The sequence below is a fragment of the Anastrepha obliqua genome, chromosome 5 (genome assembly GCF_027943255.1).
Source record: "Anastrepha obliqua isolate idAnaObli1 chromosome 5, idAnaObli1_1.0, whole genome shotgun sequence".
Lineage (NCBI taxonomy): Eukaryota > Metazoa > Arthropoda > Insecta > Diptera > Tephritidae > Anastrepha > Anastrepha obliqua.
Window position 1 is genome coordinate 53,875,591 of NC_072896.1, and position 18,660 is coordinate 53,894,250.

The window sequence follows — 18,660 nt, forward strand, 5'->3', positions numbered from 1 at the left end:
AATTTACCGGCAGTCTCTTATTACCTTCCTGAACTCCCGACTCCCGAATGCCATAATCGAAGTCCCACCATCACCCATTGCGAACAAAAGTTTCAGCTGCCTCGTGAGGCCTACGTAACCCTTTATTTGGTGTTTGGCCGAGCTCTCTCTCCGATTTGCGCTGTGCGTCTTGATGTTGACACCCCTCTCCCTCTGGACCCAAGCCGTCGAAACAGCACGTTGCCTCAATCTACCGTGAGATGAGTTAGACGATGACGATCGGTGACTACACCGCACTGGCAGGGCCTACTGACCTGCTACAATAATAGCAACATCAGAAATTTAAACAGAGATCGCGAGTATCCACCCATTTTCTCAATATTATTAGACATCAGTTCCGGTTTAGGTCCAATCACTTGTCTACGAGCAGTTTTTTCTTAACTGCAGTTCCATTTGCACTTCCATGCGCCACTGCGACTATTTCTCCTTTTTGGGTCAAGGAAGTTGGTTTACGAGAAAAAGAGCAAATAATACGATATAAAACCAAAACAATACACAAAGTACGCGGCGATAACCAAACGAAATTCTTGCTCTTCCAAATTTGACTACTTGCAATTATATTTTTTTTGAACGCAGCAGTAATCGTATTACGCTATAGCTTGAATTATATACAACGTTCTACATACATATATGTATACCAATGTATATCAATATGTCTGTATACGGGATATTCATGTTTAGTCGCGTTCATGACAACTTTTTTATCACTAGAAGACTGGGCGGCGTTTGCTGCTTTTTTTGTTGAATATGAATTTGTGTCAGCGCTTAACTATTCAGCTGATTTTTTGTATAAGTTACTTAGTTATTTTTTAATACAGAAAGTTCATATTAAACTAAGAATTAGAAATTCCTATGCACTAGAAAAGTTAAGCCATTGTAGAAAATTAAAAAAACCATTTGCATTAAAAATGACGCATTCAAAAGGTTAAGATAGCACAACAAAAGCTTATTTAGCTTTCCCTGTGATTCTCTCACTACAGACGTTCGCTTGAATCTCCTTTCCCTGCTGTACAGACGATATATACTTCATTAGATCCTTATCGAAAATATTTAATTTAAGTAACTATCCAAAAATTAGGTTAGCAATTTACTATTGTCAATCGAAAAGTTGACATCTCTACAACCTAGTTGCCATGTCTGCCGCAACACAACAATGCAAGGTAACCCAATTTTGTTTCTTTTGCTACCAACGCAGTTCTCTGCGCGCCACTGGTGCCTGGCACACCCTGAATGAAACTAAATCCCTTTTTTTTGCAGGAATTTCTAAAATTTGTAATAAGCAACTGGTTGGCGAGTGAGACATCATCATTGTCTTCAAACTAACGCCAACACGCAATTACTGTTATGTGAATATTTTTTGTTCTTATTTTTTCTTATTATATTTAATATACTTTCTCCTGCCAATTACAAAACCACAAGCGGGCAAAGTGGCAGCAACTAAACGTTAACTGCATGTATGTGGCAGCGGCAGGCCACAATAAAAAGGACAGTCAGTCGGTTAGTCAATTGCGAGAGGCAACGCCCAAAAATATAAAAGGCGTGTGTGTGCATACATACATATTATATATGTATATGTATATTTTTTGTGCTTGTTTACAAATAAAAGCGCTTGGGCACTAATACACACACCCACGAATTGTCCTACTTTTGTTTGTGCATCGCAATGCTTGTGACAGCGTCTGAATTTACTTTGTGCATCCCCGTACAATCATCTCTGTTGAGTTAAACGCGTCATCGGCGACAGGAAAGCAGCCATTGCCAGAGCGCCGGAACATTGGAGCCGCCGCAAAGGAAGCTTCCGCAGCACTTCTATGCTACTGCCTGTGCTTTGAAATATTTTTATTTTTTATATTGTTTTTTATTTTATCTCTTTGTGTGCCGTAATTTTTTGCTGTTGCGCTGTGTTGGTTAGCATGTTGCGGCACAAATGTGTTGCTGATGCTGTTAGGGCAGGGTGGTGAGCCTATCTTACCTCCGCGCACACCAAATTGTTGGGAGAACATCAAAATCCCTGAAGAAAAAATTTTGCGGTTATGAGGAAAAAATCAATCCTCTCAGCAGCAAAACAGAAAAAAGACAAAAAAAAGCGAAAAAGGAAAAAATAAGAAGATAATAACAACCGAAGCGTTGTACCGGCACTTACGCAACTCACACTGAATTAGGTCAGTCAAGGCAAAATATGTGTTGGAAGTAACTGACAGCTGAATATGGGCACATGAAAAAAAAAACTAAAAATGTGTGATTGTATAAATTACAAGAGTTTGTACTTACATACCTACATGTAGTCACATGTTAGTAGGGCAGTCGTGATGCGATGAGCCAGTAAAAATGTCGGCAATAACCACAAACCACGAGCTTTTCATAACCAGCCCAACTATGAATGTTGTTACTGTAGCAAGTAGCTGGCAAAAACTGGCGCGGTTATCCAAGAGCTAAATAACGAGAAATTATTCAATTGGGAATAATGAAATGAGTAAAAATAAAATAAAAATTAAATTAAAAAATTTAATTACAATTAAAAAAATAAATATTAAATACAACGAAATAACACAAAAAAAAAAAACAAATTTAAAAATAAAAATAATCAAATAAGTAAAAATAAAAATTGAAAAGTAAAATAAAAAATCAAATTCGAATAAAACAAAATATTAAAGCAAAATGAAATAAATTAATATAAAATAAAATAAAATACAATAAAAATTAAAAAAAAAAATTAATAAACAAAAAAAATTTAAATGAAAAACTAACAAAGTTATAATAAACTTGCATACGCGCCCCCTTTTGGGTGTTTGGCCGAGCTCCACCTCCTATTTGTGGTGTGCGTCTTGATGTTGTTCCATAAATGGAAAAAAGTTATAATAGAGAAGAATACAATTAATTAAAATAAAATAACGGAAAAATTGAAAATAAATGTAAATAATAAAAATTATTGGCCTCCGCATAATAAAATAAAAAAATCATAATGAAACAAAAAATAAAAATAAAATAGTAAACCAAATTAATATAAAATAAAATAATAAAGTAAAAAAAATTAAAAAATAGTAATAAAATATAATAAATAAAATGAAATAAAATTAATTAAAATAAAAAAATAATTATATAAACAGTTTTAGTGTCCCCCAATGAATAAAATTCTTTGGCTATCCGCGATTTCTGCTTCCCTAAGGATTCCAATCTGGGGTCATTCTTGTGATGTTTTGTGGCAGTTTTCTAAGAGCGTGGCCTTTCCAACTCCATTTCCTGCATGCTGGCTGGAGTAAGATGGGCTTCGCGTTAGTTCGTATGCAGAGCTCTTCGTTACTTAACATTTTGGGCCAGAATATTCTGCATATTATCCTCTAGCATTTGTTGGCGAAGCATTGAAATTTCTGCGTGATCGTTTTCGAAACGAGCCACGTTTCACTTCCATATAGCGCCGTCCACTTGACAGCAGCTCCTGCCTTAATCAATGTATTGCTGACGTCCCAGATTGCATAAGCTATTAACGATCTCCACTTCTTTGCCATCTATCATGATGTAGTTATTGTCTGGATTCCCATTGCCTTAGTTTTTGCGACGTGTACTTCCAGCCCGCCTTTGCGTGCCAGTGTTACTAGTTCGCCCGCCTTCGCTTGCATATTGGATGACTCTAAATAAATATCGTCAGCAAGTCCAAATCCTTCAGTTGTCTGTTGAGAAACCATGTAATGCCTCTGGGACGCGAAAATGAGCGGTGAGAGGGGATAGCCTAGTCTAACTCCAGCTTTGGTTGAGAAAGCGTCACTTATGGTGCCAATGTGCAGAAATTGACTGTTCAGATCTCTCATACAGAGTTTTGAGCAGGCCGATTATTTTCAATGGGATGCCTCGCCCTTTAATACCAATACTAATAAGATTAATAAGAAAGCATTCAGAACTCACCGAAAGCATTTCTCATTTTGTAGCATCTTACACATCTTGCACTACAAAAAAAAGAAGCATTTCGAAAGAGTTCGTGTTTATTTAAAATAGTGAAATGGAGGTTCCTAGCTGGAGTCTTCTTCCATTAAACTACGGTTAGTAATTAAATAAGTTTGATGGACCTCAATTCATCCTCGAAATGAAGATGATAGACTCTATTAGAGATGAATTGTAAGTTTCTAAAAAATTTGGATTTCGCGTCATCCAAGCTAAATCTCAAACCTACAAATAACACATTTATTCATTTTTATTTCATAGCTTAACTGTTGTATTCTTATCCAAATTTTCTACTCGCCACTTATCTGTTTTTTTTTTTTTTTCATTTCAGAAATCCTGTCGCTTTCCTAAGCTAGAAGAATGCGCACACTTTCACTATGAGCGCGTACAGCTGGGCGCATTTTCAGTGCGTCTGGTCGACGATAAATCCGAACTACTCAATAGCAGTATAGCATCACAATCGATTGGTGGCGATATTGCCGGCAGTCAACTGGGGCAGGCGCTCAGTAGCAGTGGCACCGGCCCGTCATCCTATCGTTCCTTCTCGCCAGCGAATTGTTGGTTCATTATTAAAGTTTTTCCTCACAGCTGTGATCCGTTTCTAGTAAAACGTTCCTTTGACAACATGCAAATGTTAGACGAAATGTTGCATCGCTGCGTTTATGATCGTAAAATAAGCGGCCTAAAGAATTTGGAAGAAATGGATTTCAAGAGCGAAGAAGATGTGGAATATGCGGTAGCTAAATACTTGGAGCGCTTCTCAAAGATCGCTTCAGATTCGCTGACCTGCGGCACTATCCTCACTTGGTTGCAATTGGACAATAAGGGTCGACGATTGCCACTAGCCGATGGCGATACAATGCGCACGATCAACACACCCGCTGTAGGCGCAGCCTACGGTGTACGTCGCTATCAGGCACAAGCTTCCGATGAGATTTCAATTGAAGTAGGCGACATGATTTCAGTTATTGATATGCCCAGTCCGGCTGAGTCGATCTGGTGGCGCGGTAAGAAGTCGCATTTGCAAAAATCGCAGTACGAGGTCGGTTTCTTTCCGCAATCATGTGTGGCCACGATCGGTGATAAGGTGCCACGGCATTTTCCTTTGCCCGCTCCATTGGTGGGTCAGTTGGATGTCTCGCCAACGAAGCCAGTATTGCGTAAACACGGCAAGCTCATCGCTTTCTTTCGTTCGTTCATACTGTCACGCCCATCACGACGTCGTCTCAAGCAGAGCGGCATCTATCGTGAACGTGTCTTTTCGTGTGATCTGTCGGAGCATTTGCTTAACAGCGGACAAGAGATACCGATGGTTCTGAAGTGTTGCGCGGAATTCATTGAAGAATATGGCATTGTTGATGGCATCTATCGACTTTCGGGCATTACATCGAACATACAAAAACTGCGAAGAGCCTTCGACGAAGAACGTATACCAGATTTGGGTAATCCAGAGATGAAACAAGACATACACGCAGTTAGTTCTTTGCTGAAAATGTACTTCCGCGAATTGCCGAATCCTTTGTGTACATACCAGTTGTATGATAACTTTGTCGAGGCTATACAAGAGAAAAGCGAGTCGAACGAACGGCTGCGTCTGATGAAGGAAACGGTGCTGAAATTGCCACCACCGCATTATCGGTAAGTGAAAAATGTTTGAAATGAAGAGGTGGGTTTGATTGCATAAGAAAGTGTAGATGGTGTCGCATTTTTCTAGAAAACTTTGGGACATTTTTTTGTATCCTCTCTTCTAATATTTATATCCCCTTTTTCATCTTAGCACTCTCAAATATTTGGCTGAGCATCTGAATCGAATCTCGCAGCATTCTGCACGCACCAGCATGACTGACAAGAATCTTGCGATTGTCTGGGCCCCAAATTTACTACGCTCTCCAGCACTGGAGTCTGGCGGAGTGGCCGCTCTGCGCGGTGTAGGCGTACAAGCCGTTGTCACTGAGTACCTGATACGCAATTGTCACAATATTTTCGACGCCTTCGATGACATGAATGTGCGATTGAGTTACATCGCGACAGCAGGCGCCACACCGGCCAACGAGACGCGTCTGGATTCTTTAACAGATTGTGAGAGCTTGCTGGTTGAACAACGAGAACACGATCAATCGCTCACCTATATGGAGCGTCCAAAAAGCCTTAGCACAGGCGGACCGAAACTAATAAGTTTGGAAGAAGCACAGGAGCGCCACTCACGCATCGATGGCCTCGATATGAAGACTTCGATGCCAATTAATATGGTGGCCAGCAATGCGGCCAATATTGGTTCATATATTGAGGTTGGTGGTGGGCCCTCCAGCCTGCCCGACAAATACCACACAGTGTTATCCGTGCCACGTAGCTGGCAAAAACGGAAAACGCATTCATGGAAATCGCTTTTCACACGCAATCAGCGACCGATAAGTAATGGCGGGCATGATATGAAGACTGGTGTCGCTGTGGGTGCAGTAGGCGTCAGTGATACGCCGCCAGCGCGTCATAAAGATGGTAGCCACACACAGGTCACCTTTGCTGAGGCGGATTTAATCATTACGAACGCCGGTAAGGTTGGCAAAGCATTGCACAAACAGGAAAAAACGAAATCGATTGAGCTATTTGAGACTAGCAGTCGACGAGACGAAGTGTCTGGCAAGCCAATGGAAGTATGTGTGCGCTCGAACTCCATCGACAGCCTGCGAACTGCTGGCCACTCGCGCTCAGTCTCGCATGACTCCTATTTCGATCTGCTGCAGTCGCCACAACGCGGGCACGTAACCACTTGCCCTTCGCGTGAGCTCTCAGAACTTGGTTTGAACTTCGACCGCGAAGAGCCAGAGATGCGCATCTTCTCCGAGAGTGAGTCGCTGGTAAGTTCTCCACGTGTTGGCAAGGAGAATATACCGCCATCGTCGGGCGCAGCTTCACGACGCATATTGCGTGCGCGCCCCGAGGAATTCTCCAGTCAAACGAATAGCGTGAATCCGAGTCCCAAAAAGCAACCACGTCTAAATTTGCATCTATCGCCAAGCGCTGCTTCGGCACTCGCGCACAATTGGGCACAACAAGGCACCGGTGTAGCTGGAGTACCAGCAGGCGTAGGTGTAATGCTCGATGCTGCCGGCAACGAGGTGGCCTGTCACGAACATCACGCTCATCTCTCCAGCGATGAGAGCTGTTGCAAACGATACAAGCTGGAGGATCAATTATCCGATATACAATTCATTGACTGCGGCACACCCGAGCATGCCATAGCCAATCCACAGACACTGTATGCTAGCGTTCAAGTGCATGCGCCACCCAAGTCAGCATTATCCAAAAACTCACTGTATAGTTCAACGGAAAGCACCAACAAATTGCAAGATGCCGTCAGTGCTAAGGCGGCTCAATTCGAAAAGAAATATGGGCTTAGTACCAAGAGCGGTGATAAGAAAACATCCGCCGGTGCCGCAGCGGCCGCCGCAGCCGGAGGTAGTATCATTAATACACGATACAGCTATCCAACAGTGCAGTTAGGAGCTAAACGTAAGGATCAGGATTCATTTAAAGAACGTTTTAGCTATCCCGGCTCGGGTATAAGCAATGAGCGCCGCTTTTCGTCGAAAGATGCCGCTGCGCGCATGCAATTCGAAGACGAGCTGTACGCCAAACGTGAACTGGAGAGCATTACACAAGTACCTTATGGCAGGTGAGTGACATTGACATAACAAGTAGTTACGAATGCATAAATTCATAAGAAATATTATTAATTTTTCTCTATATAGAAACACAAACTACAACCATCATACCCATGCTCTCAAGAATCTACCCGATTTGATGCGTCCAAGAAATCGTAACAGCTATTGCAACGCTCATGCCAACGAGGCGCTAAATTCGCTGATATTACGCAGCAACTCCAATGAGATAACCAAAGATGCCAAATCAGAAATGGAACGTTCAAAAATTTCGGTTACACCTTCGTCGCCGATGCAGAGTCCTCGCTACTCACTTTTAGTTGGCGATACCAGTTCGGAGAATAGTTCGGCCGTAAATACACCACAGTATGATTTAGAACCACTGATGGTGACCTCCGCAATGTCCGGTTTGTCGGCACTATCTGGAACATCTTCACACCATCAGCAACAGCAGCCATTATTATTAGGTGTAGACTCCAGTAGTTGTATGGGCACCTCGCACGAAAGTCTTGGCAGCTGTAATGTGAGTAACTTTGTTTTCGGTATTTATTTTTGTAAGTTGTTGCCACTAGCAGTAGAAGTAAGCACATTTCCGCTCAGCGACAGTCCGATGAAACTTATTTTATTCTGGGACACCTCCACATAATTCATCAAAATTTTACTCTCTAACTTCTTATTAGGTAATGTCCCAGTCGGCAGTCCTAACTTATTTTATCATCTATCCTCAATTCGCCGCCGTAGCCGAAAGGTTTGTGCGTGAATACTATTCGATAGGGATCGGGCTTGAAACTTACTGTGGACATGAAACTCTACATGAAAGAAAAAGTTTTCTTATAGTGGTCGCCCCTGGGCAAGCAATGGCAAACTTCTGAGTCTACTTTTGCCATGAAAAAGCTCATAAAAACCATCTGCCTTTCACATCCGGCACAAAAACCTCCACAGCACCTTTCATTTGTGGAACATCATCAAGATACACAACAAATGAAGGTGTAGCTCAACCAAACACCCGAAAGGGATGTTCGAGCCATAGCTATTCTCAATTCAATAGGTTCACAGTCAACAGCTATTCCTCTTCCTTAGTGCATAGCTCTAATTTAACTAATAAACTCTGCAGTAGGAATGCAGTCTTATTATTACATGAGTCGAGAATAAGGAAACCATTTTACGGTACTTAGAAAGCGATAAATTAGTTGTAACCATGTAATAACCATTCTAGTCCTATTTGGTTCATTAAAATCAGTCCCTTATGCAGCGACAGGTGATTTCAAATACCTACTCCTCTCAACAATAACTTGATCCACCTTGAGTGGGCTCTAGAAAAGGAGCTAAAAGAGTTCAGATTCTAAAAACCAACAAAAACAGTTCGTCGCTCCAAAAACCATACAGCCAAGCCCAAGCTATCCTCAGCACGTTTCATAATAATATTACAAAGGACGTATACTCCCAGCAAACGATTTCATCCGTATTCTTTCACGACATTGTAGGAAACTGCGAGGCTAGACAGGCACCTGTGAGGTAGTTACCAGACGAAACGAGAGTATTGGAATCCCGCTGATTACCTGTGGGCTTCGCGTCAACTCAGGTCGCGAAATCTTTCTGGTCATGAGTGGATCGGAGGCGCTCGAGGGATCTCCTGAGATTAACAAAATCTCAGCTCTCAAATTTCGTGGGTGCTCTCTCAGGACATTAGCCGCAGAGTGTATAAGCTGTGAGACTTGGCATTAGTTTGAATACTTTTTGCGTTAGTTGTATGGAGGATGCGGTGGAATAATCTCAGCTCTTTCTCCTTAACTGCCCTGCTTTCGCGGGGCTAATATTTAAGTATCTTGGCTCTCATCTCTTTTCTACGCCTGCTGATATAGCAGGCATTGATATTAAAAACCTGATGAACTTCATTAGCAAGCGGCTAACACCACCGTAAATCAGTCATCGTTCGGGTGTCTTCACCAAGTGCACTGGAATTGAGTTGGTGATGCAAGAAAAATCAGCACAACCTATGCACATGTTGCTTCATTGTCGTCTGAACAACACTCGATTGGAAGAGCGAACCGTTTGTACGAGTAAGCTTGGCTGACTCCTGAGCTGAATTCACCTTATCACCGTCTGATCTCTGGCTCTACTCTCTATAATTTTAACAAAGCACAGGTTCTTTCATAATTTAACCAGCTCTCACAAATATTTCATAAAATTAAACAGTTAAAGAATCAGCTAAATTTGTCAAAAGATCAGGATAAGTTAGAGGTACGAAGCAGGAGGATTAAGAATATGTAACTTTCAATGAATTCATTATAGTTAAAAAATTTTAAATTCAATATATATCTCGCGATCTCTCCCAGCAGTTCACCTCACATTCTAACATCACACACGTCTCACATCCAGAACGGCGTGACATGCATGCCCTCAAACGAGAACTCTCACTCGATTTACAGCCGCTGAGCTCCAAGATGACCACCGATAATGTAGATGCCGGTGGAAATGGTGGTGCTGGACATGCATCTACGCTACCCTACAATAGACAGCGAGAACTCGCACAACAACTCATTCCTTCGCCAAATAACTCCAATTTTACAGACAACACTAGTCAGTCGGTGACGCCCAGCGAATTCGGCTATCAGAACCTGCAACGCCAGTCCAGTATGCATTCGCTTATCGAAACCGAGGCGGACTCGCCAGCGTATGAAGAATATGAGAATACACCCAGCAATATGACTTCACCTTTATTAGGCGCACAAAAACCACCTCCAATAGGCGGCCCAACGAGCCCAATACGTGCTACAATCAGCATCACCTACAACATGCGCAGTCCACGTGAGGAATTGCCGACCAAATCATTTGCTGTGATGCGTGAGAAGACAAAGGCCAAGGGACCGTTATTGGAAACAAGCTTTGATGAGAATATAGTGTATGAGCAAGTGAAGTTCTTTCGAAATTCTGTGACCGAGGTGAATCAGCTATTGAGCGATGAGCGCAAAAGCGGCTTGGCGCTTGAGAGTCTGAAAGAGACCAATGAAAATGAGATGCAAGATTTTGGCGCTTACGAAAATATACCACTACTGGGTAACAAAAAGAGGGACCGTGGAGATATCGAGACGAAAGACTGCGAAGTCGATATCCAAATGGGTGGCGAGTCTAGTAATTTGGATAGTTTGGAGGAACCCTCTGAAACTGAAGAGGAGCGTTTACTATATGAAAATGTGGAAATGCGCAAGCCAAAAAGCATCTATGAAAATATGTTAGGCGAGCAGTTGAAAAATGTAGAAGAAAAAGCGAAACAGGAAGTCTCATCAGACAAGTTGGAGCTGGACAGTTTAGATAGTGTAAAAACGGATACGGATGTTGCGTTGACAACAAAAGCGCTGGGTGAAGAATTTGCCAGTGCAAACGCGCAAGAGCTTGAGCTCGAGCCGCCACACAGCGCAGGGATCATCGAAAACTCAGCACGTAAATCCCCATCAAATTTTAGTGTCAAGGAGCTTGCTACCAAGTTCGAAAGTTCGCCCGTCGAGCAGCTGCCTGCCTTTGACTTCAGCTTTCGCAGTTCGATTAAGAAACACACAAGCGCGGTGGCTGAACTGAAAGCTTCGCAATCGAGCCTCACATCAAATGCCGAGCAGTCTACAGCAAAGGATGCCTCGAACCCGAGCAACAAACAAAAACTGACGAAGTCACAGCAAATAACGCGTTCCTTAGATGAGAATGCTTTCGTGCGCGAGTTCGGCTCAAAGCATCTGCAAGAGTTGAGCACGCGTAGTAGCCAACAGCTACCCGATTTGGCTGAGGTAACTAACCGGCGCAAGAGTTTCGATTTTACGCGCCCGAAAACACTAAATCCGCCAAAGCGCTTGCCCGGCATACCAATAACCGAAGAGATTTGTTTAACGAAAAGTGAAAAGGCGACGCCACCAGCTGCGCTCAAGCCGGAAAAGAGTTACAATCACGCTGCGGCGGACGAAGCGTTAGAAAACGATTATGAAACAGCTGAGCTGAAAATCACGCCAACCACTGAGAATCGCATTTCGCTCATACAAAATAATGTGAATACGCCAACACAGCAATCTGTGGGCTCAGCAAACTCAACATCATCCGCCATTAATGCCAGCGCAAGCGATCTGAGTAACTCAAATTTGAATCTATCGACCAATAGCCTCAAAGTGCTATCAGGTGTCAAACTCGACCGCGAGCGCATTGATAAAATTAAAGAGGAACGTCGTCAGCAACTGACACAAAAGTATCGCGGCGATACGGCGAACTTCAAGTCGCGCTCCAAAACCGATCTACACACATCCTCACACAAGGATGATGACAAATTTAATGCACCTGAATCGTTGCGAGTAAAATCGAAATCACGCGGTGACATGCGTGCTCTACAACAGGAAAATGAGAATGTAAAGGAATTGCTGGGTCGTGCACGTCTACTCGCTGGTTCGGAGAGCACGTTGCATGCTCCTCGTGTGCGTAGCATTTCCGATGAAAAGAATCAAAATGATTTAAATACTACACCATCAACAACAACGGCTGCAGCTGCTACAAATAATTGCAATTCAAACGCAAATGCCCCCACCAACGCAGTGCTCACAACAAACGAAGTCGCACCTACAACCAATACGACGACATCGTCGGCAGTAAATGTGAATTTTTCAAAGAAAGCTCCGCCACAGGAGGAGTTTTCAGCGCGTGCTACTGTACAAAAATTTGAAAGGAAAAGTTTTGAGTTAGCAAATGGAACGGCGGGGTCGATAGTAGTAACCGCGGCAGCACGCGAACGTAATAGTAGGAGTGAGTTGGCGGGTGGCAGCAGTAATGGCGCTAGCGGAGTGGGGAGTGTTGCGGCATTGTCGACCAGTCGGCAAAGTCTAACCTCAACGTAAGTATTATAGATATGCTTTAAGAATTTAATTCTCAAAGGATTTACAGAATTTATAAAAAAAAAATTCTAAGCGCTTGTTTCGTTGCAAATATCTAAACTGAGATCCTTTCGAAAATAACATCTCGCAAACCGATGGAAATTCATGCAATGGGACTGAACGTCATTTCGAGCTCTTAGGATGCAAGATGTAATAATCTATATTAGCATATTTTTGTTTTAGAAACTTTACTAAGCCGTGCCTAAGTCGAGGCTCCACAAAGTGTTGTCATCGAGGTCATGTGGCGGTAGGCTTAGAAATTTAACGTGATGCAATACCCAGAACGTAATTGACGCAGTGTTACGTGAGCGTCTCTGGAGGCTTCTCATGTGCTGCGTTTGCCATGTGGTGTAGTTGGTCTCCATTTACATCATTAATGGAGCGAGAGTTGATGAAGATGTTTTATGTCTTTCGATAAATATGCCTGCCGATAGTCTTTCGGGTCCAGCGGTTGTCGTAAAATTGCTTAAACTCGGTCTTTCTTCTCCAGGATGTATCCTTGTACCTAATTATCATGTTAGCTTCCTGAAGTTGTTTACGTGGATAGCCCCTGCGTTAACATCCCAGAAAAAACTGCTTAAAGACCATATACCCTTCACTGTATGGGTGAAGTTCTAAGGGCATCAAAATAGGCTCCATTGCAGTCCTAAGTGCGGTCTTCTGACAGGTCTGTGCTGCACTGAGATCCACTGTATCTTACTGACCCCAGGCGACCAAACTGATACTGCTTAGTATTCAACGCCTTTACTCCAACCACTGCCGACTAGCTATTTGAGAACTTTATTGTGGCTATATGGTGTGGTTACGACTGACATTGCATATGATAAGGAAATATAACCTATCGAAAGTAACCGCTTAAATTTCCGAGTTATTTGAAGTCGATATTGATGCGGCATCGAAAAAGTTCAGATAGTTAATCCTTTACGCTCCTAAACAGAACTCATCAATGTCTTAACCGGATACCGTTATCGAATAGCTATCAGCTATTGTTCCTCTGAACCTCCTTCTTGGAACCACGGGAAATATATCTAAAGGGTGATTTTTTAAGAGCTATAGGAAAGTTTAAAAAAAAAACACGTAAAATTCAGAAAAATGCATGAAATTTATTTAAATCGATAGTACGGTCCATATAATTTAATGTTTGAAGATTATTTCATGCAAAGGTTGACCGCGACTACGCTTAAAATGGTCCATCCGCTTAGTCCAATTTTGGCATACTCTTTCCAATATTTCGGACGATATCTCACATATAAATGCTTTAATGTTGTCTTCCAATGCGTTAATTGAAGCAGGCTTGTCTGAATAGACATGAGCTTTAACATATCCCCACAAAAAATAATATAAAGGCGGTGTATCGCACGATCTGTGTGGCCAATTGACATGTCCCGAACGGGAAATAAAATGTTCACCGAACTCGTCTCTCAACAAGTCCATCGTTACGCGTGCTGTGTGGCATGTGGCACCGTCTTGCTGAAACCACATGTCGTGCAAGTCAAGCTCTTGCATTTTGGGCAAAAAAAAGTTGGATATCATTTCACGGTAGCGTTCACCATTCACAGTTACGTTACGATTCGCAGCATATTTGAAGAAGTACGGTCCAATGATACTTCCAGCCCATAAACCGCACCAAACTGTGACCTTTTCTGGATACATTGGTAGCTCTTGCAATTCTCCTGGCTGATCTTCACTCCAAAATCGACAATTCTGCTTATTTACGTACCCATTGATCCAAAAGTGAGCTTCGTCGCTGAATACAATTTTTCGATAAAAAAGTTGATCTTCGGCCAACTTTCCAAGACCCCATTCACCAAAAATTCTGCGTTGCGGTAGCTCGTTCGGCTTCAATTCTTCCAACAGCTGTATTTTGAAAGGCTTCACACCTAAATCCTTTCGTAAAATTTTCCACGTTGTTGCGTAACAGAGGCCCAATTGCTGCGAACGGCGACGAATCGATAATTGATGGTCATCATTAACACTGGCCGATACAGGTGCGATATTTTCTTCAGTTCGCACTCTACGTAAGCGTGTTGGTGGTTTGATGTCCAATAATGTAAATTTGGTTCTAAATTTAGTCAGAATAGCTCGAATAGCCGCTTCAGTGGGTCGATTAAACTGACCATAAAATGGAAGAAGTGCGCGATAAACTTTCTTAACAGAACACGCATTTTTATAATAAAAATTCAATGATTTGCAAGCGTTGTTCGTTTGTAAGACGATTCATGGTTAAATTATAGACCAAACTGAAGATGTTTGACAGTGAAACAAAACACGAAACGTGCGTCAGCTGTTTAAACCAACTGTTTAAAAAGATAATAGCTAAAAAATCACCCGTTATAAAGGGGTTTTGAATTGGCGTGGGTCGATTTTGGCGCCCTGTGGCAGCCATTTTGTTTTGGTGACATCTGTCAAATCTTTTGTTTATTATTCAGTTGTTTATGCCAAATCAACATGGCGAGTTACACGATTGAACAGCACGTTCAAATGATAAAACTTTATTATCAAAATGAGTGTTCATTAACGCAAACGTTGCGCGCCCATTTTCTTATGGCCCATATTGAACCATATGGACCAGGCGACATGTGGTTCTAAGAGGACGGTGCTACGTGCCACACAGCAAACGCCACGACATTCCATTTCAACATCTACCCGCCCTTATTGAAAAACCCTTTATTATATATCAGCATGAGAGATCCGTAAACTATCAGATAGTGGGGGAAGGTCCGAGATGAAGAAGTTCAACAGTAATGAAAGGCGTTTTTTGCATCGCATTCGTCGAATTCGCCCTGAATACTGCGAAGCTGGCGCTTATTGCATGAAAATGCACCATGTCTTGTGACTGATTTTTTGATCAAAAATCACATTTTAACCATCAATCACTCACCGCATTCGCCTGATAGGGCTCCCTGTGACTTCTACCTGTTCGGAAAATTGCATTTGACCGTAAAAGGAAAACGTTTTGCGTCCATAGAGACCATCCAAAAAGCATGTACCGACATCTTGCAGGACATTCCGGTCAATGCCCTGAAACACTCTTTCGAAAAGCTTTTAGATCGCGCAAAACAGTGCTTCGAGGCCAGAGGGGAGTATTTTGAATGAACTCGGAGTTATCAGAACAAAGCTCCAATCGGTTTTATTTCACTTTCACCTTGTATAAGCAAAATCTATTGCAATAATTTTGTATAATCTATTTAAGAGTAAAAAATTAATACTAATGTGTTCTTGTTTTTTGTATATTTGCAGACGTGAGAAGATCTCACCACAATTTTCCATACGTGATATGACGGCGATGTTTGAGTCACGTTCACAAAATTCGTAATAATAATAAGTTGAAAACGTTAAACGTATAATATATTACTTTATGTCATAGCTACACATGCATACATACATACACTCAATATAATATTATACATAAAAAAGAACATACCTACATACACACCTCTTCGTACTAGGTCTTTACTAGAATACAAGAACAACATAACAATCATGCTACAATATGTAGCACATAAATATTGAACTTGAAAATATATGAAAAACTGAGTGTGTGCGCATGTAATTTGCAAAAAAAATTATGATTGTAATTAAAAAGGTGAATTTTTTTTTTACGTAATACTAACGGATGAAGAAAGAAGTGCAAGAAGTTGTATGTAATCAAATATGATGGCTTGAAAACCATTTATAACATTTTTTCTAGCCAAATTTACTTTGACAAAGCAACAAAAGCTAAAAACAAAAAAAGAAATTGCAAAATTGAAATAATAAATTCTATGCTATGCTAAAAAAACTTGACATTTACTATGTAGAAAATTAAAATTAATTATTGTGTGCGACGATTTTCTTAAATTTTATGTTAAATTTGCTAAGAAACATGAAATTAAATTTTATGAGGAAAGATAATTAATTTAAAATAAATTTGATTTATATTATAAATTTGTATGTATGGATTGCTTGTGAAATTAAGCGTTGCGGCTAATAATTTTATGAAGAAAATAAACTATTATTATTATTAATTTTTTTAATATTATAACTGCATATTAAAAATTATCCAAAGAAAAAATAAGACATTGATTAAATTTAAGAAATTAATGCATTTCGAATGAAGCAGCCAATTTTCGTTGGCAGGGTAATGTAAAACTTGAATGAGAATAACGGTAAAACAGTAATAACGAGACAAAAGAGCATTTCTGTTTATACATATGTATTAGTTGTGTTAAATTATTTTATAAAAATAAATTAGTTAAGATTAAAAAAAAAAACAAAAAAAATATTTTTTATGAGACACCGTTATATAATAAATGTTTAAACAAAAGTGAGTTAAGATATGAAAATTAAAAATCGGAACACCCCATAAAATCCTGCATTGAGTGAAATGTGTTTAAAGTTGCATTCAAAAAAATCGTATCAAATTATAGTTCAACTCCACTTCACTTAGATTTCACCCATACATGCATACATACATAAAAACGCCGAGTATACGAAAACTAGTAGTAGAGCCAACGATTGCATGCTAATTCCTAAATTTATAAAACTTAAAAAAAAATTTTAAATACTTTGTAAAAAGAAAATTTGTGAGAAAATATTATTTTACAAAGTATTTAAAAAAAAATTATTTTTGTGGTAAAGCGTCTAAGGTTTTTAATAAAACTTAATTCATTTTATGTAAAGGTCGATCAATTTAGAGGTATCGAAATGTAAATTGAATAAAAGAACGAACATTCAAATTTATTGGGTAATCTTTATTAATTTTGTGTAGAACCAATTATCACACTTAGTTTTTAAAAATAATCCCTTTCAAATGTTGTCCGCAATTACCAATTTTGAATGACTCGCGACTCGCTGGAACATATCGGTCGGTATCTGGTGAATAAATTTAATAATGTTGGCTTCCAATGCCTCAAGCGAAGCTAGTTTATCCACAAAGTACTGAGAATTTACATACCCACACACATAAAAGTCCAAATGTGTGATATCACACGATCTTGGCGGCCAATCCACTGGTCTGAGGTGAGACGAGAGATAAATTGCTCACCGAAACAACGACGCAGTAAATCCATTCTTTCGCGGGTTGTCTGACTGTATGGCAAGTAGCGCTAGTAGCTTCTTGTTAGAACGAAATGTTGTGGAAATCACGTGCTTCAATTTTCGGCATCAAAAAGTCGTTTACCAAAGCGTTCGCCATTCACTGTTACAGTGGCGCCTGCCTCGTATTTGAAGAAATATTGGCTGATGATTCCTTCACCCCATAGGCCGCTTCAAACAGTAGTTTCCAATGGAAGTAATGGCTGTTGTGGAATATCTTTGGGTTGGTCTTCAGCCAAAATGCGGTACTTTTGCTTATTGACATAGCCATTAAGCCAAAAATGGGCCTCATGGCTGTACACCATATTATATGTTGGCCTGCGCGCGCGATGAACACTTTTTGTAATTTCGTAATACATTTGTACCGTTTGTAAACGTTGGTGAAATGTCAATGAATAGTGGAGAAATTGTGTATTTAGTTTAACGGTAGTTATGCGTGTTCTGTCACAAAAACCGGGAAAGTACCTCCAATCTGATCGCCCTTTACATACATGAAATTTTGTTTGAAGTAAGAGGCTTTTTTAAACACATTCTTAGATTTTTTAGAACTTATTCTTCGAAATTTTCCAAATTGGTATATAATCAGAAAAAATGTGTAGCTAGAATGTTTTTCTTATTGTATGCATATTAAATTTGTGGAAACTACAAAATTCTTACATTTTTTTTTGAAATTTTTTTTTAATTTTCCAAATCGGCATATATAATATTATATTAAAAATTTCACTTTTAGACGAAAATGAAAGTATTGTTCAAAATCATTGATTTTCTTCCACAAAAATTAAAAAAATATTATCTACAAGGGCTGGTTGCCTCAATGCCGGCAATTAGCAGCTAAACCCTGGCAAGACAGCAGTCGGCTTTAAATTACCACATTGAACCAGGTTTATACTTATGAATTCAGCCAATTGCTGTCACTTCAACAACATTTATCAAAAGTTTGTATGGAAGGTATTACTATATTATGTTACAACAACAACGGCATGCTGGCATTCACACACTACAACTATCACTCCATTACAGCGCATTACAAAAGTTTGCATATAGCA

General features: G+C 40.4%; 1 protein-coding gene across 3 annotated transcripts in view; it reads left to right on the forward strand.

Moving 5' to 3' along the window:
• LOC129249146 (GTPase-activating protein CdGAPr) overlaps window positions 1-18,235 on the forward strand; it is a 97,483-nt gene extending 79,248 nt beyond the window's left edge. For all 3 annotated transcript variants that reach the window (XM_054888799.1, XM_054888800.1, XM_054888801.1), the window contains 5 exons: window positions 4,307-5,613; window positions 5,753-7,648; window positions 7,725-8,157; window positions 9,974-12,498; window positions 15,779-18,235. In XM_054888799.1, coding sequence (XP_054744774.1) covers window positions 4,307-5,613; window positions 5,753-7,648; window positions 7,725-8,157; window positions 9,974-12,498; window positions 15,779-15,854 — 6,237 coding nt within the window. In that variant the 3' untranslated portion in view covers window positions 15,855-18,235. The remainder of the gene's footprint in view (window positions 1-4,306; window positions 5,614-5,752; window positions 7,649-7,724; window positions 8,158-9,973; window positions 12,499-15,778) is intronic.
• The last annotated feature ends 425 nt before the right edge of the window (window positions 18,236-18,660 follow it).